Source organism: Sapajus apella, unplaced genomic scaffold, assembly GCF_009761245.1.
Source record: "Sapajus apella isolate SASKATOON/1434 unplaced genomic scaffold, GSC_monkey_1.0 scaffold4, whole genome shotgun sequence".
In the NCBI taxonomy this organism is placed as follows: domain Eukaryota; kingdom Metazoa; phylum Chordata; class Mammalia; order Primates; family Cebidae; genus Sapajus; species Sapajus apella.
In genome coordinates this window covers 11,272,113-11,297,144 of record NW_022436944.1, presented here as the reverse complement: position 1 = coordinate 11,297,144, position 25,032 = coordinate 11,272,113, and the positions used below count along the sequence as shown (strand labels likewise).

The 25,032-nt window shown below is 39.3% G+C and overlaps 1 protein-coding gene across 5 annotated transcripts in view; it reads right to left on the bottom strand.

Moving 5' to 3' along the window:
* VEPH1 (ventricular zone expressed PH domain containing 1) overlaps positions 1-25,032 on the bottom strand; it is a 227,372-nt gene that overhangs the window by 90,903 nt on the left and 111,437 nt on the right. For all 5 annotated transcript variants that reach the window (XM_032262452.1, XM_032262461.1, XM_032262468.1 and 2 more), the window contains 2 exons: positions 10,051-10,260; positions 9,089-9,486 (listed from right to left, as the gene is read on the bottom strand). In XM_032262452.1, the coding sequence (XP_032118343.1) occupies positions 9,089-9,486; positions 10,051-10,260 (608 nt within the window). The remainder of the gene's footprint in view (positions 1-9,088; positions 9,487-10,050; positions 10,261-25,032) is intronic.

Genomic DNA, 25,032 nt, shown 5'->3' with positions numbered 1-25,032 from the left:
TATTATATATTTTTGTAGGCTGCTTCATGTACTATTTGAAATAGATTATTTTCTATTGAGTAAGGTAAGCAAAACTATTAGAATAGAAACAGCCAGGACAGACACAATGCATTAATTTGCTGATCGTCGTTGGTTATTTGCTGTTTGATACATATTAATGAATAAATCCAAGCAAATGGTGAGACAAGTCTCACAACTATTGAACAATCTGGCTTATTTTCTCCCAACTGTTGTAAACTGATGAATGCAGATGTCTAGAGAAAGGACAGGAAATTAATATGAAAGAAATTTTATTTTTTTACTTTATATTGGAGATATAAAATTAGTAATAAAGTTGTCTGTGGCTGATAGCAAAAAACAAACAAACAAACAAAAAACTTGGCTGAATAACTAACATTTTATATACTTTGCCAGCTCTGGACACTTGGGATTAATTACATTTAGAGCATAAAGGACCTTAAAGGTTATCCAGCCCAGTGTTTTACAAGCTTCTTTAAGCTGTGGAATTCTTGGTTTAAACATCCATCAGGAAGGCTAGTGTGTGAAGCCAGCTAAATCAGGGCTGTTCTGTTTGCAGGGCAGGTAAAGGGAGGATAAAGGGGACGCTGGAGCCCCTTGAGAGAGCAAAGCTTGCAAACTCATGACCCTGTAATATACTCTTGGGATAAGTGTAAGGAAGTAGTGACCAAGGAGATGAAATAACCTGTTCAAGGAGTCAGAATTGCCCTACAGCAGAGGTGGAACTGGAACCCGATTTAGACAGGATGCTGGGCATCTGGAGTTACTACCTAGTTCCAAGTTACCTGCATCTCAACTACTGAAGCCAATTATTCTTATTAAAAATTTCCAAACCTTGCAGAAATATTTACATTAATATTTATTCCCTCTTGCTTTTTTCTCCACCTGCATTCCCAATCTGATTCTTTCTCTTTTTATTTTTTTGAGACAGAGTCTGGCTCTGTTGCCCAGGCTGGAGTGCAGTGGCGCGATCTCAGCTCAACCTCTACCTCCTGAGCTCAAGCGATTCTCCTGTCTCAGCTGAGTAGCTGGGACCAGAGGCACACCACCACTCTGGCTAATTTTTGAATATTTTAGTAGAGATGGGGTTTTGCCATTTTGCCCAGTCTCTTCTTGAACTCCTGAACTCAGGCAATCCACCCACTTTGCCCTCCCAAGTGCTGGGATTAGAGGCGTGAGGCACTGCAAACGGCTCCAATGTGCTTCTTCAGAGAAAAACAGTGATAGTTGTTTGATGTGTGTCCTTCTAGAAGTTTCCCTCCTCTTTTCAAATTTGTACATACATACACTAAATCCTTTTTTTTTTTTCTTGGCTTTTCTTGGCTGGCTCAATTTTTTTCTTTCATCATAGCACTTAACACTTTGTAATATCCTACATGTTTTACTTATTTATCATTTCTATTATTTATCATGTGCCTTTTTCCACTAGAACAGCCTCCATGAAGGCAAAGATATTTGCCTATTTTGATCACTGATGTTTCCCAAGTCCCTGGAGTGGTACTGGCATGTAGTAGGCACTCAAAAATGTTGTAAAATGAATGAATGAATGAAGGATGAATAAAATGAAGAAGCAGAACAGAGAACATTTTTAGGGCAGTAAAATTACTCTGTTTGAAACTACAATAATGGGCGCATCATTATACATTTGTCAAAACCCATAAAAGGTACAATACCAAAGTGAACCTCAGTGTAAACTATGGACTCTGGATGACAATGTGTCACTATGGGTTCATTGATTGCACCAATGTATCGCTGTGATGAGGGATGCTGACAGTGGGGGAAGTTGTGTGTGTGGTGGGGACACGGGGTAAATGGGAATTCTCTATATGTCCCACTAAATTTTGCTGTGAACCTGAAACTTCTCTAAAAAATAAAGTGTATTAATTAAAGAAAAAGAAAGAGTGGTCATCTCAAAATTTACATGTCTAAAACCAAGCTCTTGATTTGTATCTCCCCACACATTTTTTCTTCCTCTAGTCTTATCTGTCTCATCCGTCCATTGCATGATTAGGCCCAAACCACCAGCACTGCTGACAGCCTTCCTTTGAAATATAACTGGAGTGAACACTTCTCACCACCTGTAGTCCAATCACCCTGATCTAAGGACCCACACATAAAGTGTCCTTATGCCTCATGGCTTTGTATTTACTGTTCCATCCTTGCTGCTTCCCCTCATTCATGTCTCCATTGCAAAATCACTTCAGTAGAGAGACCTTCACCAGTCACTCTACCTAAATAGCAATCTCATTCTTTATCCAGCACCACCCCCGCCCCCCCGCCGCCTACTTTTTGTGTTTCATAGCAACCGTCATTACTTAGCATTATTCTTTCTATATATTTTTTGTTCTTGGTCCATATCATCCCATAGAATAAGTTCCAAGAAGGGAGAGACTTGGTTTTGTTTGCTGCCATATCTTCAGTGCCTAACCCACTATAGGGACTCAAATTATTGCTGAATGAATGAATGAATGAATGAATGAATGAATGAATTTCTCACCTGGGGAATAGCAGTTGCCTTCTAAGGAGCCTCTAGCTCTCTCTACAGGCCAATCTCCACATTGCAGGTAGGGAGATATTTTTTCAATCTGATTTTTCTCTCAGGATAGACCCCAGATCCCTGCCTATGTTGAACTATCCTCCTCCTCACTTCACTTCAGTGCTCCCCAGGGGCCAAGCTTCAGTCCCTGGAGGTGATCTTTCTCTCCACAGGACAGATGGTTTTGTTCAGTTCCCACACCTCTACTTGCTCTTCACATTTCTCAAGAGTTTCTTCTTCAGGGGAACTGCTTTGACTCCCAGATCAGAGCAGATTCCACATGCTAGGCTCTGACAGAACCATGTTCCTTTCCTGGAGATAACTCATCTCACTTTGTAACTACGTATTATATAAGTTCCATGAAAGCAGAGGCCATGGCTGTTCTGCAGACAGTTGTATCCCCTGCCCACAGCAGCGTGGTCAGTACATGCGAGGTTCTCAAGAAGAGTTGGTTGATGAATGAATGAGGGCATAATGAGTATAGCAATCTCTGCTGTTCCCAGACCAGTCTCCAAAGCATATCCAGAGAATGAACCTTTCAGGCATCACTAACAAATGCTTCAAGTTTGAGAGACCAGGGAACTCTAGAGGTGGCTGGCTAAGTTTTGCCCTGCCTGGCCCAGTGCCAGGTGCTTTGAGCACAAATATTAGCTAAGTAGATGACAATGTTCTTGGGCTTTGAGACTTGGAAATCTCATTGGGGAGACACCGTCATCTGTCATTGTCCCTAGCCATGTAAGTAAGGGATAACTTCCCAGATTAATATTTCTTCAAACATCTCCACTTACGTGATCATTGTGAAAAGTGGTTTTTACTTACACGTATAAACTAGAGGGCTTTACAGGTGAAACAGAATCATACTCTCAGAATTTCTTCGACAACTTTATGTTTCCTGCATTTGTGGCTTATTTTAATTGCCAATATAATATTTTAAGGCTGTGGGATAATTGATGTGGATATTTTCATCTGAAAAATGATTATTTTCTGTAAAACAAATTATTTTTAAAAGTTTGCTGACTTTTCTTGAGACTGGGTCTCTCTTTGTCACCCAGGCTGAAGTGCAGTGGTGCAGTTATGACTCACTGTGGCCTTGAACTCTTGGGGTCAAGCAATTATCTCACCTCAGCCTCCCAAGCAGCTGGGACTACAAGTGCACACCACCATGGCTGGCTTATTTTTGTATTTTTTGTAGAGGCATGGTTTCACCGTGCTACTCAGCTGGTCTCAAACTCTTGGGCTCAAGCAACTCACCCACCTCAACTCCCTGTGTTGGGATTATGGGCGTGAAGCACCACACCAGGCCAACTGAATCTTTTTATAAGGAAAAAGCAACAACCTGTTTTTTTTAATCTTTCACGAGTCCCTAATGTGAACAGGACAATAATGTAGACACAGGAATTAGCTGTCTTTTACTTAGCTCTTTTTGCCTCACTCCAAGTAGGCTCTGTCAGCTTTGGACTCATCTGCTATAAATATGCGCCTCTCTGAAAATGAACTGTAACACAAATCAGCTCCTACCAAATTATCAAATACTCGGACTCTTGATTTTGCTAACAAGTACGATTTTTTAAAAAATTAAAAATCCTCTATCACCTGAAATTTGATGGTTGTGTAGCAAACAGGAGGAAATAATCTACCCTCCTCCACCCCACGTTTTTCTCTGTCTTATCAAAACCCTTTATGCAACCATATAATCTCTTTTCAGTTTCCTGGCTACCAACTCTTCATCACCAACAGAGCTCAAAAATATGGATTTACTCTGTTTATTTTGTTTTTAAATGAAATTTGAAGACACCCAGGGACCACTCTGCTTTCCTACAGGGCATATACTGCCAGTTTCGTAATGAAAGTAAATGGAAAAATAACATTCACTTTCCTGAAATTTGGTTTGTGGCAACCTGGATTGGAATGTACTCTTTTGCTGGGGACTGTCAGGGGCTTAGGACCATTTTGTACTGCACTGTATCCCTTAGAGTAAAGACAGTCCCCAAACAACAATAATGGATGACTGATAATAATCTCTGGGCATAAGCTTCCCTAAAAAATGATAAAAGTACTGACTGTGGATATAAGAGTATATTGCTATATACCCTTCTATCTTAAAAATAATACATTTCAAAAAATATGATTAAGAATATGAAATATGCCACAGCAAACTACTTCTTTTACACTACCTGCATCTCCTCATTTTTCTTTTAACGTGGTGACTTTTAGGGTGAGATATATTGAAATGTACTCCTGTGCATTTTTGCTCCATTTATGTATTTACTTTTCCCTCTGTTTATTTGTTAGCAAGGTCTGTTTAAATCTATTAGAAACAAAACCAAGGTGGCTATTATGTTAGGGGAACTAGCCATTTCAAGGTTTGAGATGACTGATTTCATTTTCAGTTTGGATCTGCTCCTGGGTCTCCATACAAAATGTCCTAAGAGTACATGCGCTCACCAATTTTATTTTGCACTGTTTTCTAGTCGGATGAATATTCATCTCATCTGTAGATAAATATCAGGTAACCGGAGATGCAGATCAACAATATACTCCTTTGACCAACTGTATTGTAAGGAACATTTTCCTTTTTTCTTTCTTTCTTTTCTTTCTTTTTTGAGAGTCTCACTCTGTCACCCAGGCTGGAGAATGCAGTGGTGCGATCTCAGCTCACTACAACTTCGCCTTCAGGGTTCAAGTGATTCTCTTGCTTCAGCCTCTTGAGTAGCTGGGATTACAGGTGCGTACCACCATGCCCAGCTACTTTTTGTATTTTCAGTAGAGACGGGGTTTTGCCTTGTTGGCCAAGCTGGTCTCAAACTCCTGACCTCAGGTGATCCACCTGCCTTGGCCTCCCAAAGTGCTGTGATTACAGGCATGAGCCACCGCACCTGGCTGGAACATTTTTCTTTAATCATTTCTCTAAAAGTGCAAAGGAAACCAAATATTTTTTATTTTAAAGAAGCACTTTTAAAAATATAATTAATGAGAAATAAACTTATCTTAGGTCCTCTTTTGAAAGTTTGCAACATGTTAAGTCATGGATGTAAGTAGGTAACAGCCTTCCCAGTGATTTGTGGTTAAATGCCCGAGTCTTGCACCTATTCTTAGCTGAGGATGTGTAAGGGCAGTGCTCTGATGTTAACTCATTAAAGCAGTTTGCAGAGAGTCTTTTCAAAAGGATTTGTAAATCTTCATTTCTTCCTGTTATTTGTATATGTTTTATGTGCTGTTGCAGATGATTGGTATTAGGATATGTGTGGCAGGAGAAAGTTAAGATAGAAACCAGTCGCTGTTCTGTCTGCCTCTGTCAACTAAAATTCACTGTTTGGAGAGGTGGGAGCAGGTAAGTAAGGTAATCCAAGAAAAGTCCCAAAGCACCAAGAAAAGTTCTCTAGAAAAGTATTCCTTAATAAGTGTCCTAACAGGGGCCCGAGAGACTACCTCAATGAAATGAGTCTCCTGGGAATTTTGTAACTTTTTCCTATTTGCTGTTTTTCTTTCTCAAATTGTGTGAAAAAGATTTAGCATTTTTCTCTGGCTCCAAATTTTACAACTTCAATTCATGGAGAAATTATCCTAAACCTATGATTAAACTAATCCATTAAAAAATAAAAAAGAAAGCTTCCTCAGAAGCATTAGTGGATGGGCGTTACCAATATCCCCAGATGGGACCAATTGAACCAGAAGGATGTGAGCACCCACGGTCACACCAACACTGAGGCTGGACTTGACTACATGCAAATTTTCAATAAAGAAGCTTTATTTGTCATTAACCATAAAAACAACGACCACTAATTAATGATTAATCTCATTTTAAGCAAAATTAACATGTGTGGATCAGTAAAGAAAGGACTACATTACTAGCTTTAAAATTAGCTTTCTTAAGCCCGTCTTGCTGATATGCTTTTCAAATGGGATGTATTTTCACCCAATAAGGAAATACTTCAAAGTAACATTGATAGGTTTTTGTAAGCTTTTATATCATCCTTTATAGAACTTCAGTGATGGGCCAGGTTTTCAAGGATTTAATACAATATCATGTATGTGTTTTTGTGACCTCTAATCAGTTTTGTTCAAATAAATGAAAAACATTTATAATGTACATTATAAAAATCATTTATAATGATTCATATTTTTAAAATGTTCTTTGGCAGATGAATTCAGTTCTTCCAGTCTTGTATATAACTATAATCAAGCAGTGATATCAGACCATTGCTTTGCTTATGAATACATAACTTTAAGTTGTTGGTAAACCTGTACAAATACGAGAGACCTACAAAGCTCAAAAGTGAATTACTGATCTGGGAATAACAGGCTGTGCATACCCAAAATGACATTGCTGACCCAACATCAACAAGACTTGGGGTTTGACATTTTTCCCAGACATGCTGATAGATTCTCACTGATCTGTTTATACTCTATTGCCTGTCCCCAGTGTGATCAATATCATGCAATAATAGATGGCTAACTGGAGTTATGAATGCTATTTGTGACCTTGATTCAACTTATACCGAATTCGGCTATACAGTAACCAGTGAGGTTCCTATTCATTTAACATAGTTTATACTTAAGTATTATTATGCAGAACCATATGAAATTGATATTTTTGTACATCAAAACAGTCTAATGTCAGTTTTTTCATACAGACCAACCTAACATCAAAAGAATTTCTTTCAAAGGTTGTTTTGTCGTGTTCTTATAGACTTTGTAACAGCAGTCCAAAATTTTTCTGAACACTTTGTTGTTATTGCCTGCTGGCTAATTTGTCCCTTTAACTTTTAAATGTTTCAGAAGTGGTTTTTATATTTCTTCTCTGTGCTTCTTGACTAGTATGCATAATTCACCAAGAAAGATCAAATGTGTTGCGTTTATACCAACACACATTAAACATAACACAATTAAGCCTAAATCTTTTTTCAATAAGTTTTTAAGGAAAGAAAAGTAATTTTGTTGAGCGATCTTATGATAACAAGCAAAACTGTCAGCCAGATGACTGCTGGCATGTCACTGAATAGTTTATACTACTTCTGAAATAATAACAATACGTCCCCTGCAATCAGCCTGAGCTCTTTCTCAATGGATGTATTAACAGTGAATCATAAAAATTTTCCATCCTTCACACATATCTGTGCAAGGAATTGCTCAGTAAATTCCAAGAGTATGAATTCCAAAATGTCAACCTAAAAAAATACATACTCACTTCTACGTCATCCCTGATAGGAACCATCAGTATTGAAAGAAAGTATTCTCTTTTTTTTTTTTTATAAGTAAAAATGATGAATTTATTCAATGTTTTTAGAAAAAAAAAAACAAAGTTAACTAGTTAATTGTCAAACTATATATATTTTTGCCCAACTGTAGGCTAATGTATGTATTCTGAGCACATTTAAGGTAGGCTAGGCTAAGCTGTAATATTTGTAGGTTAAGTGTATTAAATGCATTTTCGACGTCAGATATTTTCAAAGTTGAAAGTTGCCTTAGATTCCACTATGGCTCAGTAAGACACTGTTACTGATCTTGTCATTGGTTAAAATTTTACTGAGTTTTTATTGGTGCCACCCTAATTCATGTACCTGAGGGAGGTCCTGGCCTCTGACATCCTGTTTAAAATTTTTTATTTCTTTTACTTTGCCCTTTGTTTTCTGACTAGCTCAGCCTCTCACTGGCTCCTATTTCTTAAGTCACCTCCTGACTATGGTTGTGCCATTTTCTTTGTGTACAGATGGTCCTGACATACGATTCCCATTTTTTGACTTTACAATGGTGTGAAAGTGATACTCATTCAGTAGAAACCATACTTCATGTGAGTGCCTATACATCCATTCTATTTTTCATTTTCAGTAAAGCATTCAATAAGATATTCAATAGTTTAATATAAAATAGGCTTTGTGTTAGATAATTTTGCCTAATTTTAGGCTAGTGTAATTGTTCTGAACCTGTTTAAGGTAAGCTAGGCTAAGCTGTAATGTTTGGTAAACTAGGTGCATTTTCACCTTATAATGGGTTTTGGGGGACATGGTCTCATCCTAAGTTGAGCATCATCATCTATACTGTAATCTCTAAGAGGTCAGGAATTGTATCTGTGTGGTTTATAGGGGAATCTTGAGTACTTTTAACACACTGCCTGGCACACAGTAGCTGAATGGAAGCTGACATTCAATGTCGTGCATGGCTTTCTTGTATGATTATGTGGTTGGGAAACGTCTATGGCAGAACTCCTACCCCAGAGCCTCCTTTAGGGTCACCAAACTCTGCAGGATTTTCCTGAAATCTGGGGACAGGGGACCAGAAATAATATATCCTGAGGTTTGCAAAAATCAGAGTCAGTGGACTTATGTGCACCCAAAGTAGATTCAAATGGGAATCAATAAGATGATCAACCTTTTCTTGTGGCGGGGGGACCTCAAATAATGTAAAGTGTTTTAAAAAATGACCTATTTTGCAAAAGACCCAGAAAAGAGTATGCTAATTTACATGATTTGGGCTTTTTGTTTATCTGCAGTGACTCCTGAAGTTTCTTAGGTTTGGGAAGTACACAACACTTACCTTCAATGGTACACTGATCAGGGACTGGAATCTTCTTTCCAATCTCCATGGCATATGCTTTCACTTTGCTGAGGTTCTTTTTTAAGTGCAAGTACAGCTTATCTTGGTATTCTACAGGACTTGCAGTTGCCTCTGGAGTTTCTTCCTGGAAGTTATCTTTAGCAGTTTCTGGCAAATTCTCTGAGTCTACATGTATAATATTTGGGTATGAAACTGAAGAATCTCCCAGCTGTAATCTGCCAGTGTCTGTCTTAAAGAGCAGCTTGTCACTTCCTTGGCTAAGTGGGTCTATTTCTGAAAGAGAGATGCTGGCTGGTATATCTCCCCTGTTTGCATCTTCACCATCATCTGAACTCACACCCTTTGTGAGCATAGTGTGCAAAGCCAAACTTTTTGACCTAGAGTACAAACAAGGGGAAAGTTAAAGAAGTTGCATTACCATTCACTGACAAGGAAAATAAATAATAATAACATTGGGACAAAAAGTTACTTCCTCTGGAATGTGAAACTGTTAACAGGCTTGATAAATGTAGACAACCAACAAATGACATAATAAACCAAACCTTTGAAAATCTAGGTCACCCCCAAAAACAAAGGTTTAGAAATCAATTTCATGGCAAAACTGGCTGAAAAATATTACATATTTTTCATCTTGATCTACTTTTGCTTTTGATTTTTCATCAGAAATCAAGAGACAGTATTTTCCATATGGCATACTTGTATTTTAAAATTGCTTTAAAAATTAAGCAATAGGTTTGTTTTCCTTTCGTACTACCAATTTAAAATAGTGAGCTTCTTTGGATAATGAGAGCATTGTGGATAATATTTCATTCATGTAAGGACAGCACTTTGGGTGGCTATAGGTAAAAAATATATAAAAAACACCCATAACAGAGTGATAACAAAACCAATAGCTAACATGAAGTACATGCTATAAAAAACAAGCCAAATCGAAGTTATACCTGTTAAATCTAATGTTTTTTCTTTCTTCTTTAGAACCTTGGCCCAAACTGTATCTTCTGATAGAGCTAGGGACATTGCTCTCTGAATGTATCTTGTTTTCAAAAGCCTGGATTTTAACTTGGAGTTTTTCATGGTCTTCATTTTCAGCTACCATGAGCTTGGTTTCTTCTAGTTTCTCAGGGAATTCAATTTCAGTGCTGATTTTTCTCCTAAAGGAATAGAAATCATTGCATTAGATTGTGGTCTTATATACCCTTCAGAACAGTGATATTCTTTGTTTAACTGCCTCTCACTCACAAACGAAAACTTTACCTAATCATTTTTTTCACTGGTCATTTAACAAATATTTACTGAATATCTACTATAGGCATAGGTCTTTGAAATTGCTTCTATAGCTTGTTCTGCCCGAAGTTTAGAAACAGTGGTGTTTATGTGAACTTTGAATTAGAAATGCTTTTTTAAGGGTTCAAAGAATAAATATCAGTTTTTATGCTCATGCACTATATTCTTATCTAGAAACTCTTCAAATGTATGGCTTTCACATGAAATGTGTGCCAGATATTTTCCTTCCTTGCTTTCCTCCCTCCCTCCCTCCCTCCCTCCCTCCTTTCCTTCCCTTCCCTTCCCCTTCCCCTCCCCCTTCCCCTTCCCCTTTTCCTTCCTTCCTTCCTTCCTTCCTTCCTTCCTTCCTTCCTTCCTTCCGTCCTTCCTTCCTTCCTTCCTTCCTTCCTTCCTTCCTTCCTTCCTTCCTTCCTTCCTTCCTTCCTTCCGTCTCACTCTGTCACCCAGGCTGGAGTGCAGTGGTGTGGTCTCAGCTTACTGCAACCTCTGCCTCCTGGTTTCCAGCAATTCTCCTGCCTCAGCCTCCTGAGCAGCTGGGACTACAGGCACGCACCACCAGGCTCAGCTAATTTTTGTATTTTTGGTAGCGACAAGGTTTCACCATATTGGCCAGGCTGGCCTTGAACTCCTGATCTCGAGATCCACCCGTCTTGGCCTCCCAAAGTGTTGGGATTACAGGCGTGAGCCACCACGTCGGCTGTGCCAGATATTTTCTAAAAAATGTACATGTGCTGATATGTTTGTACTGAAATTACAGAATAAGAACATTTCACATGGACTGGCTAAACTCATGGTTTTGTTAATTTTTACAAAAATCAGTATAACTCTTTCATCTTCCAAGCAAGAAATATCTTTCTGAATTTTAAGATGTTGGAAGAAAGAGGTTTTCTATGAATGATATTAATAGACCCAAATATCTTTTACAGCAGAGTTTATAAACCACTTTGTGGGTCATTAAAATTACTTTCTTTAAAGCAGGGATCATGTGTGGTATGCTTCTGGATTTCCTCTGAGGGCTAACAGTGCCTTAGCTAGAATAAGTACCTACAAATAAGCTGCAGAAATAGCTTTCTGTTGTTCACTGAGGCGCTGAGTGATTATAGAAAAGTGGCATGTATTTATCTTCCCTTATCTATCTTCTAATATTGAGCTGGCTTACAGCTACTTTAATTTTTATTGAGCAACCGCTATCCATTTTTATAACATATACTGTTATCATTAATTCTTTTCTTAAAAAACAAGAATAAAAGGAATTATTTTTACTTACCACACTTTTGACACCCAATGTGTGGGTTTTTTTCTTATACTAACTAATTCTCTAACCCTCTAGACACCAACTGTCCTGCAATTCATTTCAACCCCTAACACTGACAGCCTGGAATTAGCCCCAGACTCCACAGACTGCCCCCAGTTCAGATGCCAGTCAAAAGTATGAGGTTCCCAGCTTACCCACACTTTTCAACTTGGCTACAAAGGTTCCTGTACTGCTCCACCCCCGTGGTTCAATAATTCACTGGAATGACTCACAGGACTCAGGAAAACACTTTAGTTTATTATTATTGGATTTATTATAAAGGATACAACTCAGAAACACCCTAGTAGAAGAGATGCATAGGGCAAGGTATAGGAGAAGGGGCTCAGAGCTTCTGTGCTCTTTCTGGGTACGTTATCCTCCCAGCACCTCAATGTGTTCATGAATCTGGAAGCCCTTGGAATTTTAGGGGTTATTATGAAGGTTTCATTATTTAGGCATGATTGATTAAATGATTACCATTGGTGATTAACTCGATCTTCAGCCCATCTTCCCTCCCCAGATATTGGAGGTGGGTGAGTTATAGGGTAAGATAGAGAATGGGAATGAAAGTTCCAACAGTGTAATCATGCCTTGGTCTTTCCTGTGACCAACCCCAATCCATAAGCAATCTAGGGGTCCTGGTCACCAGTCATCTTATTAGCATATAAAAGACATCCATCAATCTGAGATTCTGAGAGTTTAGGAGCTGTATACCATGAACTCGGGACAGAGACAAAATATTTATTTTTTATTACAGCACATAATAATCCCTAGAAATACATTCATCAAGATGATCTAATGATTTTATTGGTTTGTCTGTGTGTATTTACTTGGCTATCTAGTACTTTTCCAAGACATTGAGGAAAGGGCCCAGACTTACAGAAAAATCTTAGCTTTTTCAAACATTATTTTTCCCTAAGGGCCAAAGTAAACCTGGCATAACACCTAAGTAAGAGTGAGAGGAAAAACATACTTAAAGAAAAAAAGCACTGCCGGGCACGGTGACTCACACCTGTAATCCCAGCACTTTGGGAGGCTGAAGTGGGTGGATCACTTGAGGTCGGGGGTTCAAGATAAGCCTGCCCAACATGGTGAAATCTCATCTCTACTAAAAATACAAAAATTAGCTGGGTGTGGTGGCAAGCACCTGTAATGCCGGCGACTCAGAGGCTGAGGCAGGAGAATTGCTTGAACCAGAAGACGGAGGTTGCAGTGACCCAAGATTGCACCATTGCACTCCAGCCTGGGTGGCAAGAATGAAACTGTCTCCAAAAAAAAAAAAAAAGAGGCACTGCTTTTAAGGAAAACGCAATGCAGAAGGGCTGACAACTATTTTTTTCACTTACAGTCTACCATTCTGACACCTATATCTGCAGTGGACACTGGTGGAGGTGAGTTGGCAGGGTTGGATACTGAGGTTTTTCTGGCTGGCCCAGAGAGCAGTCCTGGCCTTGAGGGAGGATCCATGGTTATGGGCCCATAGTGGTCAGAATTCACCTATAGGTCCAGGCCAGGGACAGCTGTTGATGGTTCACAGTGGGAACCAGCCATCTTTTAGGTAACCAGGCAACTGTTTATTGTCTAATAAGCTGTTGTTGATACAATTTAAAACCATTTTTCTTACATAATTTTATAAGTTTTTTATGGCTTTACATAACTTTTACCTACTCATACCATGCACAAATGAAATATATATTGGTAGATTGCAAGAATCAGTATGTGGGAATAGAGGCTAAGCTTGAAAATGGTTTCCTTTCTGACATATATATGATATTGACTACACTCAAATAGATGGGAGGCTTTGACATATTTTAGCCAGAAGACTCTAAATGTTTACTCCCATTACAAACGAGACCAAGAAAATGCTATCTCTGGATGTTATTTTACAAACCATGATGATTGCCAAGGTTAATTTAAAAAAATCTAATAGATTCACTCAACACAAGAAATTTTGGGGAATATTTATTTTCTATCCACATTAGTCAATGCATAGTTATGAAATTAAAATATTTCTCTGGTTCTACAGAACCTAATCACATTTCAAAAATAAAAGATACCTTTATTTCAAATACTTCTATAGCTGGGGCCATTAAAACTTAAAAAATTTGTAAAGTACAACTTGTAACCCACAAGTACATATAAGATATTGAGCATTATACAAATGTTTTACTGTTTTAATTTTTAATTTAAGTTTTTAGAGTTAGAGGTCTTGCTATGTTGCTCAGGCTGGTCTCAAACATCTGAACTTAAGCAATTCTCCTATCTCAGCCTCCTGAGTAGCTGGGACTACAAGTGTGTGCCACTGTGCCTGACTATACACATTTTTAAACCTCAAATCATATGAGTTGTTAGAGGAACAATTTCTCATGAATTTATAATTTTTTTCTTTCTGCATAAAGCTGAGTTCTAACAGTACAATAATCACATTTTCTTCACAAAGCAAACTTCAAATTTTATGGATTATAGAAAATGTCCTAAAATAATTTTATTCGATCAGTTTTTGATTCTTAAAAAAAGTTCCTTACTTCTGGAGATTCTTCTTTTATTTGTTGTACTCTTTATATCAATTTCACGGTCTACAAATGGGGATAATAACCATATTTAACTCATGGGGCTGGTAGAATGATTAAATGACAGAACCAACATGAAGCAGTGTTCCTAGCACATAACAAGCAGTCACCACATCTTAGATTTGATTACTGTCAGGCTGTAGGAGGGGATGGCCTCTTAGATCCCTTTCACTGCCTGTGTCTCCAGTGGCCAGATGTTGGTTAGAAAGCCCCGTAGCCTGGATAAGTCAGAGTTTTAGTAGCTGGAAGCAGCCTTCCTTCATGTTCAAGTTGCCTTATAGCATTAACCTGAGGAGATGCTGAGCATGAAACAAGTTAAGGGGCAATCTCTAGACACTCACTGACCCCAAGAGGGGCAAGTTGGATGTCTCAGTGGTAGGGTTGTCAGTGAAAAACAGGACACCCAGCCAAGTCTGAATTTTAGATAAACAGTAAGTATTTATTTTTATTTTTTAGTGGTTCTTTTAAAAATTATATTTATTTATTTTAACTATAAGTTCTGGGGTACATGCACAGAACGTGCAGGTTTGTTACCTAAGTATACACATGCAATGGTGGTTTCCTGCACCCATCAACCCATCATCTACATTAGGTATTTCTCCTAATGCTATCCCTCTCACTGCTCCCCATTCCATGACAGGCTCCGGTGTGTGATGTTCCCCTCCCTGTGTCCATGTGTTCTCAACAATAAGTATTTTTAAGTGTAGGCATGTCCTTAATGGAATATATTAAAAATATATTATACTTTACTACAATTATTATACTAAAAGTACTAAGATATTATTTGTTCTGTAACTGAAATTCAACTGGGTATCCTGTATAGCACAATGCTATTTGGTAAAGATGAAATGTGGAGAGAAGCAGGGAGCAAGAGTAGAGGCAAAAAGAGGAATTTGCAAAGGAACAAATATGAAGAGTGAAGAAGCAACAATAAAATGTCTGGGACAAAGAAATGCTCTCTAGATCTAAGGCTGATGAGTGTTGCTGATGAGAATTCTCACCACAAAAACTTTCTCTTCTACACAATCTCCCTTGTTTTTATGATTTAGATTTGTAGAACACAGAAATCAGTGGACTGGGGTGGTAATGAAGTCATCGAGGCAGCCAAGGTCTCCAGATGGATCAAAGGGAACTTTCTGTCCCTTGGCCATCAATCCACATGGGCATGCCACAGAACTTTGCTGGCAGGGAGGCAGGACAAACTTCAATTCCAATAAGTTGGAAGGTCAGGAAATGGTAGACAAGAATATTTGGGTTTATCATAAACATTCCCTGCTCCTTTAATTCTTCTTCTCTTGCTTCTTAAATTTAATATAAAAAGATAGAAGAGGAGTATTTTGTTTGAAACACAGTTTTTGGACAAAAAGTTCAAAAACAAATATCTTTTCCTGAGGAAAACAAACTTCTGCTTCCCTTCTAGAGCAAGGAAACACATCACAAATGTGACAGTGCTGGTGGAATCATGGGTCTGCTGTGTGTTTGCTTGTAGAGTGGTGGGGGTGGGGGCCAGTGGGTTGGGCTCACGCAAGGGGTTGTTATTTGTTTTCCGTTTGTCACTTTTGACCCCAGAAGTAATTTTACAGAAATCTTTGCCAGAGTTCTATAAATCCCCTAAATATTAACTTGGTCTTAACTCAACATGCCACGTTACAAGAGGCTCAGATAATTTCCAGTCTGAACAGTTTCTGGTCTCTGTTGCCAAAGTAAAGTTTTTAAAAGTACTAGGGATGCCTAGGGTGAGGCCTAATTACCTCCCTCCTGTGTGAACAGGGACTCCCCTTAGAAACAAATTGGCTCTTGGGCTACTCACTGCCCTTACTAAGTCAGGAGATGAGACTATAAAGCTGGAAGGGGTGGAAAGATTGGCAGCCTCTCTTCCTGCCTCCTTAAATCAAGGAAAAATAATATTAGTTAATGTTTGAGGATCTTGGCTTACAATTCCATGTCCAATATATGTACTCCTGCAGAGTTGAGCTTGTTAAAGGAGAAGTAGGAGAATGCAATTGACTAAATCCACATTGGAGTGCCAAATTCTTAGAATGCTATGTTCCTTATTCTTCAGTAATCTCTTGGGTCATCAATTATCATAGAGAAGATCCCCCAGCTTCACAGTGCTACCATCTGTTTAGGGACTGCAATAAATAATGCTGCTGGAACACCTACGCTGGAATGTTAAGGGAAAGGACAACAATAAGACTCAGTTCTTTGTATCTATTCTGCCTCTGACCTGCTCAGTGGGCAAGAGCAGAGATGGACAGGTACCTAGTTATGTGGGGGTCAGAATGCAGTCATGCCAATGGTAGAACTCTGCTAAAATGAAATAACTCCATGTTTTACTTCATTCACACAATATTTTAATAAGAGATTTCAAAAGGAGACAGTTATGGGAAAATTGATTGAACAGGATCTTAGGGGAAAGACCTAGCCTCATGACTCCAATTTCATGTTTATTAGTGATGCTGTAAAACTCATAATGACTCATAATGTTTTATTTTCATTATATAAAAATGGGACTAATAATATTTCATCATCAGATTGCTGAAAGCATTACATAAAATAATGGATTTGACAGTGTTGTCCATATAGAATGGGCATGAAAAATTCAAGGCATGGTAAAACCCTGAATGGCCGCTGCTTACTGTGGACATTTGACACTAAAAGGGGGTTTGCACCAGTGTACCAATCCTGAAAGATATCCTTTTCATGCTCAAGGCCAGGGAGGACTATAAAATCCCTCCTCTTACTGCAGTATCTTAAAGAGTGTGTACTAAAAGAGAGGGACTCTTTTACTCCATGAGCATACAAGAACTGGATATAGAAATAGCCTATTTAAAAAAATTCCTGTGCTTCAAATATGAATTCTGAGCAACTGCAAAGAGAATTTCCTGCAATTAGAGTGAAAATACAGAAGTTATGATACAAGGAAGTGACACTTATTCAGATGCCCCATCATTTGCTCGCTTTTCAGTTATTCCGCTAACATGGGAGAGAATAAGACATGGAAAAGGGATCAGCAAAAAGTGCAAAGCCCCTGCTTTTGCTACTCAAAGTGAGATTCCTGGATCAGCGGCATCAGTATCTCCTTGGAGCTTGTCAGAAATGCAGAATCTCAGGTTCTGCCCCCAGATCTACTGAATCAGAAGGCACACTTTAATATGGTCCCCAGGTGTCCAGTGGCACATTTCAATTTGAGAAGCACTGGCCCCAAAAATGAAATAACAGAATCTGAAGGGGACCAGGGCAAGGGTCTTTTTCCTCAAGCAAGGCTGCTGAGGATTTCATTAATTCTGTAGTAAGATAAGACTTAATCTGTACATTATTTGGAGTTGGTGGGCTTTGCCTTTTATCCTCTTGGGGATACATTCCAAGGTAAAGGTACATTTTTGGTTTTGGCCACTGATAGATAGTGTTCAGATGGACCCCAAATCTTTAGTTTTCTGAGACAACTGGGCATATTGGGTGAGCAGTAGCCTTAATAGAAGCCTGCCCCATCCTAATGCAGTGCCACCCAGATATAACACAAGCTACGAAAGCACTTTGTAAATTATTAAGGACCATAAGAAATGTTGAGTAGGAATATCATCAAAGCACTGTGAATTAGGAGGGAGACCTGTAAGGCAATGTGCTCTTCTTTGTCTAGGCTGACTTTATCGTCTGGGTACAGAAGCAAGCAATAGGGTCTGGCCACGACGATTAAATAGCTAAGACATTGTCACTCTTGGTATTTGACACTGGAAGAGGAGGAAAATGGTTAAAATGTTAATACATCCTCTCATAGTCTTCATCTCAAATATGATACTGTAGCCCATTTTTAATTGGTAGAAAAATAGTTACCCCAGAAACGGAGGCATATAATTGATCAAAAACACATCAATAACTGAGCTGGGGATAGAACTCTACACAAAATCCTGTGATTCCATTCCTACTCTACCTAGAATTCAGCTCTTACTTACAGCAAAGTTCAGGTAACAGCCTTCAGGCTGCCAACTAATGAAAAGCCTATCTTTTGCTTTATGATAAATATGAATAATATTAAGAACTGTTTTTCCTCAGCTGTAACCCATCTTAGAATAGCTGTATCTCAACCATGGCCATAATGATGTGTGTTCATCACCTTTCATTTATTAAATCTCTTTCCTTTTCATCCCGGAAGACAGTTTAGGGAGTAAAATATTAGGTATTAAAGAAAGTTCTCAGAATTAGTCTGGGTCCAGCTGCATCTAACATTTAATACGGTAGTTTCTAAACTCGCTGTAGTAAAGAATTATTTTTTTGTTTTAAAAATTTTCACAAGTCACAAACCAATATATTTTTTAAAATAGCAAAAATAAATTAAAATAGAAATGCAATGAATAAAACAAGACATGCAATGTCCACTGATCAGGTATTTGGATATTACAGCAATATTAAATTACTATAAAAGTTCGGAATATTATGCAGCCATCAAAAACGATGAGTTTGGGTCCTTTGTAGGGACATGGATGAACCTGGAAACCATCATTCTCAGCAAACTGACAGAAGAGCAGAAGATCAAACACCGCATGTTCTCACTCATAGGCGGGTATTGAACAATGAGAACACATGGACACAGGGAGGGGAGCACTACCCACTGGGGTCAGTTGGGGGGAAATAGGGGAGGGACGGTGGGGAGTGGGGAGCTGGGGAGAGATAGCAAGGGGAGAAATGCCAGATGTAGGTGATGGGGAGGAAGGCAGCAAATCACACTGCCACGTGTGTACCTATGCAACAATTTTGCATGTTCTTCACATGTACCCCAGAACCTAAAATGCAATAAAATAAATGGGAAAAAAAAGTTCTAACTTCTTATGTTCTTATTTTTAATATCTGCAGTCACTTCATAGCAGTCTGATAAGAAACAGTTTCAAATGGGCACTGGTCTAGTGGATATGCTATGACTTATAATGCATACCTGTAACAAAGTGCTCATGCTACTCATTAACATTTACTGAGGGCTTTCTATGTATAGTCTTCACTGTTCTACATCTGGTACATTAATTGCTTCTAACACAATCAAGTGAGGCTGACCCTATTAATAACTCCATTTACAGATGAGGAAACTGAGGCATACCGAAGGTCACTTAGTTAAACCAACATTAAATGCAACTGTTTGCCTCCAGAGCTTATACTTAACACTCTGCACTCCACACTTACTCTAAGTAGGTGTGGTTCAGGTTACATCTGAATGTTCCCCAGGAATATGTAATACATATTAGGGGATTGGTGATATAGCATGGTAACCAAGAAAAGTTATTACACTTCAATATCTTTAAATAACATCCTGTGGGAACCAGACACCAGAATAGAGTTGATATATAGTCAATGGAGCAACCCTTCACATTGATTGAAAAAATGAATTTTGGCACCCTCCTTTATTTATTTTTAGTTATTTATTTTTATTGTACTTTAAGTTCTGGGGTATGTGTGCAGATCATGCTGGTTGTTGCATAGGTACATACATGGCAAGGTGGTTTGCTGCCTCCATTCCACCGTAGACTATATCTGACATTTCTCCCCATATTATCCCTTCCCAACCTCCTCACCCTCTGCTGTCCCTCTCTTGGCCCCCTCAACAGACCCCAGTGTGTGATGCTCCCCTCCCTGTGCTCAAGTGTTCTCATTGTTCAACACCCACCTACGAGTGAGAATATGTGGTATTTGGTTTTCTGTTCTCGGATCAGTTTGCTGAGAATGATGGTCTCCAGATTTATCCATGTCCCTACAAAGGACATGAACTAATCATTTTTTATGGCTGCATAGTATTCCATGGTGTATATATGGCAACCTCTTTTAACACAAACTGAAAAGGTGTTCAAAACTCAGAAAATGTCATACAAATGGCAACTTTAAAGTTAAACTATGACAGATGCTAAAAAGGAACAAGGAGCATTTGGGGAACCAAAATAGCAAATAGCTAGGTCAGGCTCCAGGAAGAAGTGTCTGAGCACCAGCTGTCACCCTGTCACTACTTTCATGTGAGTTGTCAAAGGTCAAGGCCCTCTTACCTCTTGTTCCACAAGAACAGTTTTTTCTCTTTTCCCAGGCTAGAACTTTGGTGTCCTCTGTCTTGCTTGAAATGGGAAGCCAGGCCATGGGCACTTGATGAAAAGCTTTCTTTTTTTGTGTGTGCCCTATGTTTTGAACATTGCTATGTTACAGAAAATGGACCTGGTTCCCTGTGAAGCTGACATTACATTGTCCACACTCCATACTGGGGCTGCCTGAGTCTCTACCCTACTGTGTCCTTACATGGCAGAGACAGCCCGTCTGAGGCCTCTCCCTCCCTGGGCCTGCTTCATTGTCTCCAAAGCTGACAACAGTGTCTCCTACGTACATCTCTTGCTGATAGACAAATTCCTGAAATACCTTTAAAGACCTTCACATCACCCTAAATGCTGCATTAAGGGAGGACAACTGGTGGAGTAAATGAATAACAGATGAAACATAAATGGTTCCACATGTCAGACTTAACCTCTTCAGTAAGAAGAGGGGCCCAAAACCAAAGCCTTTCTTTCCTTTTCCATGCACTGAGGAGGAACAACAGCTACAGCTACTGCCACAAATGGCTATGATGATTTTCTTTTTATACAAGTGATCACCATAGACCACTCTAGATTGAAAAGAGATACTCGACTGACACAAGAACAGAAAATCAAACACCTCATGTTCTCAGTCATAGGTGGGTGTTGAACAATGAGAACACATGAACACAGGGAGGGGAGCATCACACACTGGGGTCTGTAGGGGGGAAATAGGGGAGGGACAGTGGGGGGTGGGGAGTTGGGGAGAGATAGCATGGGGAGAAATACCAGATATAGGTGATGGGGAGGAAGGCAGCACATCACAGTGCCATGTGTGTATCTATGCAACAATCCTGCATGTTCTTCACATGTACCCCAATACCTAAAATTCAAAAATAAAATAATATAACCCCCCCTACCCCCCGCAAAAAGAGAAACTCGTTTCTTATCAAAACACTTGTTTCATTCTTTTTTTTTTTTTTTGAGACGGATCATTCTTGTTACCCAGGCTGGAGTGCAATGGCGCAATCTCGGCTCACCGCAACCTCCGCGTCCTGGGTTCAGGCAATTCTCCTGCCTCAGCCTCCCGAGTAGCTGGGATTACAGGCATGCGCCACCATGCCCAGCTGACTTTTTGTATTCTTAGTAGAGACGGGGTTTCACCATGTTGACCAGGATGGTCTCGATCTCTTGACCTCGTGATCCACCTGCCTCGGCCTCCCAAAGTACTGGGATTACAGGCGTGAGCCACCGCGCCCGGCCCACTTGTTTCATTCTTAAAATTTACCTTGGTGGGGCCAAATTACAGTCAGCTTTTCCTAAGCAGAGGGCAACGCTGGCCAGCATATCACATGTTTCTAATTATGGTTCTGAACTGACTTGTGTACCTTCCCTGAACCAACAGTTGCTTTCAAAGAATCAATTTCTCTTTGTACAAACACTTCTTGGCTAAAAATGTGGAAGTTCTTATAAGCACTTATAAGACCTTGTTTTTCGTTCCATAGGGCATAGGCTCTGAATATTTGCTCTTCAAGTTTGTTGAAGAGTAGAGGGACAGAGAAAGACACCCAACACTTCAGGGCAGGATGGCATGTGCTGGGAGATGGAGAGGTTGTATGAGCTGTGGGAGCTCAGAAGAAAGTACAGATCATTATGTGTGATGGTGGGTGGAAAAGGCCTCATGAGGAGGTAGTACCAAACTGGAGTCTTGGTTCTGAATGTCAGCCTTCAATGGGAAGAGAGGCACAAAGAGGGCCTCTTAGAAGGTGATGGTAAAGACTAGTGGTGTACCACTTTGGGGAGGAATAGGCAAAAGTTACCCTTGACCTTCCTTTAAAATTCTTTTAAATTATCCATGAACTACTATGAACACTGTAACTGTCATCCACACTGAAATTTGAGATTCATTGGACCAGATTAAAAGAAGAAATTAAAAGAAACTTAATGAACTGATGTCTGGCCATTTGTATTATTGACTCTCCAGGAATTACCATGGACTCATAGCAAGAATTTTACTTTGTTCTTGCCCATCTGCAAGGTTTATTCCATTATGCTCTAATATGAAGTCTCTATTATCCTGATGCATATGAGAAGACTTTTTGTTGTGAGGATTAAACAATATATCAGAGCTGAAAGTCCCTAGCACAGAATCTACCATGTGATAAGAGCTAGGTTTAAAGCTTGATCAGTCCTACATAAGCAGAATATTTTTGCAGAGTTGCAGAGAACTTGGCCCCCTGTTCTCTGCAATTTGTGTTGTGGACTCAGTGAAGAGCAGTTACTCTTAAGCTCCTGGGCAATGTCTTGGGGAAATGATGTCTAAGTATGTGCATTATTGTTATTTCGTACAGTTAGGTTCTGATGTGACTCCCAGGATATCAAGATGGGAACTCTGGAATGACAGGTTGCAAAGGGCCTCATAGTTGAAAAGGTTCTTTACAGGCTATGTTGCTTGAGTATACATTAGGGCCACACAATACATCAAATGTGTCTCTTTGCTGTAATCCATTTCTTTGATATTCATTGCCTGCAATGTGGGATACAAACGGAATTCTTCCTTGGAGCCACTCCAAGGAAGACAGATTACCTGAAGTCATTTTTCTGTGAATATGGTTGACTTATCCTATTTTCCCTTCATTCTCCCAGATGTTATTGTTTTATTTCCTTCCCTTGTTTCTGTCATCTCTTTTCACTTATATCAAAGTCAGATTCACACCTATTCAGTCAGTTTTGACTATAATTTAGCTTTTATTATCCCTTTCTGTTTTCAGGCCTGATTCTTAAAGCAAAGAGCAAACATAAAATCTCATAATCACTACCACCATCACCTCCAAAATAATAAAAAAAACACAACATTCATATAACTAAACCAAAGGGTTGGGGAACCTTTAATCACACACTTTGTCTTAAACTTTTCTTACACAAACAACTTCTTTTTTCTCCCATAACTTTCATGGCTTTAGCTGAAGTTTGCAGGCTGGATCTGAGGGAACTGTAACCTTTCTCCTCTCTCCTCCACCCCAGGCCTGTGTCAAGACCCTTTCTCCTGTTTCCTCAGGTCTCCACTTCTGCTTTTTGCCATCATCATCCTCTCTCACTATCTTTTTTTCATTTCTCCTATTTATCTCCCACTGCTGCTTTCTTTCCACAATTTCCATCCCTCAAAGTTTCCATCCCCAACTGAGGCTTGAGCCTAACCTCTTACTAAGACCACCTGTGACAAATTGCCCCTATTCTGATGGCGCCTGATTATAGCAGCCTCCCTGGCGCCAAATAGATTTGGCAAAAGCATGTTCTGAGTAATGATCACACCACTGCTCTGCTCAGCCAGTTACAGAGGTGCCTGGAGCTCACCATCTCCCTCCACAGCTTCAACTGGGCTCTGGCAGACAAACAGCTTGATGTTTGGGGCTAGATAGGGCTTTCATGGTGTTGAAACGTATAGGTCTCTTCTCCAACCTGACACATTCTCCTTTTCAATTTGTAGTAGCTCTTGTACCCTTTTGCTTCTGCAGAATTAATTTCAAAAATATAGATGCTTTGTTTGACTGTCCTGTTATTTATTCTCTGTTGGTTTATTATTTAGTTATAGACATTCTTTCTAAAACAGGAGCAGGAAAAGTGCAAGTGGGCTCACCTGATGCTTCCAACAAAACTTACCCAATTTATTCAGTCATTTGGCACAAGAAAGGCTCTTGTGTGCTTCAGTTTTTCATTCTCTCTAGGATGCTAATTGTTTTTCTTTTGATAATCTTGTAGTTTTGGCCTGAAGTCTAAAATCTGGCCTGCTGGGCTATGTGTCAGATTTCTAAATTTGATGACATCTGTTTTGAATTTTATCAACTTTAATTTCCTTTCAAGCTTGCTTTACTTATTCATTTCCCTTTTAGTTGTAAGGATCAGACTTTGCTGTGTGCTTTGGACAAAAGTGTAGACCTTTCTGCTTTGGGAGCAGAGATTAAAATGACTGAAGCTAAATGGTCACAGTGAAGGCTATTCAAAGAAAAGATGTTGGGAGAGAAGCCTTAGCAGCCATCCCAGAGAGTATAAGCCATTCAGACAAAACGCTGGCTGTCCACACTAGGGTTTAGAGATTCCCACTGAATAATTGCAATCAACTGGAAAAGGATTGACAGTGAGGGTTGAACTGAGAGAAGTATTTTCAATTGAGAGAAGCTGAGGTGGGTGATGGTGGCAGTAGTGGTATGAGGTGAGTTGTGACGTTTTCATTGCATTACATTTAATTTTGCTGTTTCGTAATCTCCTGCCCTCTCACCTCAGAAAAATAGTAAATAAAAGATATTTTAAATGCATTCTCATACATGCAGACTCATATTTTCATAGTGGAACCTTATTTTTCCTTTTTATCTACATATCTCCTAAATTCTTTTTTCATGGGGAAATTTTTTATTGCTAATTGAATTGGACATTGATATGATTAGACTTTGTGTCTCCATCCAAATATCATGTTAAATTATAATCCCCATAATCCCCACATGTCAAGGGAGAGACCAGGTAGAAATAAATGAATCATGAGGGCAGTTTCCCCCATGCTGTTCTTGTGAGAGCAAGTGAGTTCTCATGAGATCTGATGGCTTTATAAGGGGCTCTTCCTGCTTCACTTGGCACTTCTTCTGGCTGCCTTGTGAAGGTGTCTTGCTTCCCCTTTGCTTTCTTCCATGATTGTAAGCTTCCTCAGGTCTTGCAGCCATGCCAAACTGTGAGTTAACTAAACCT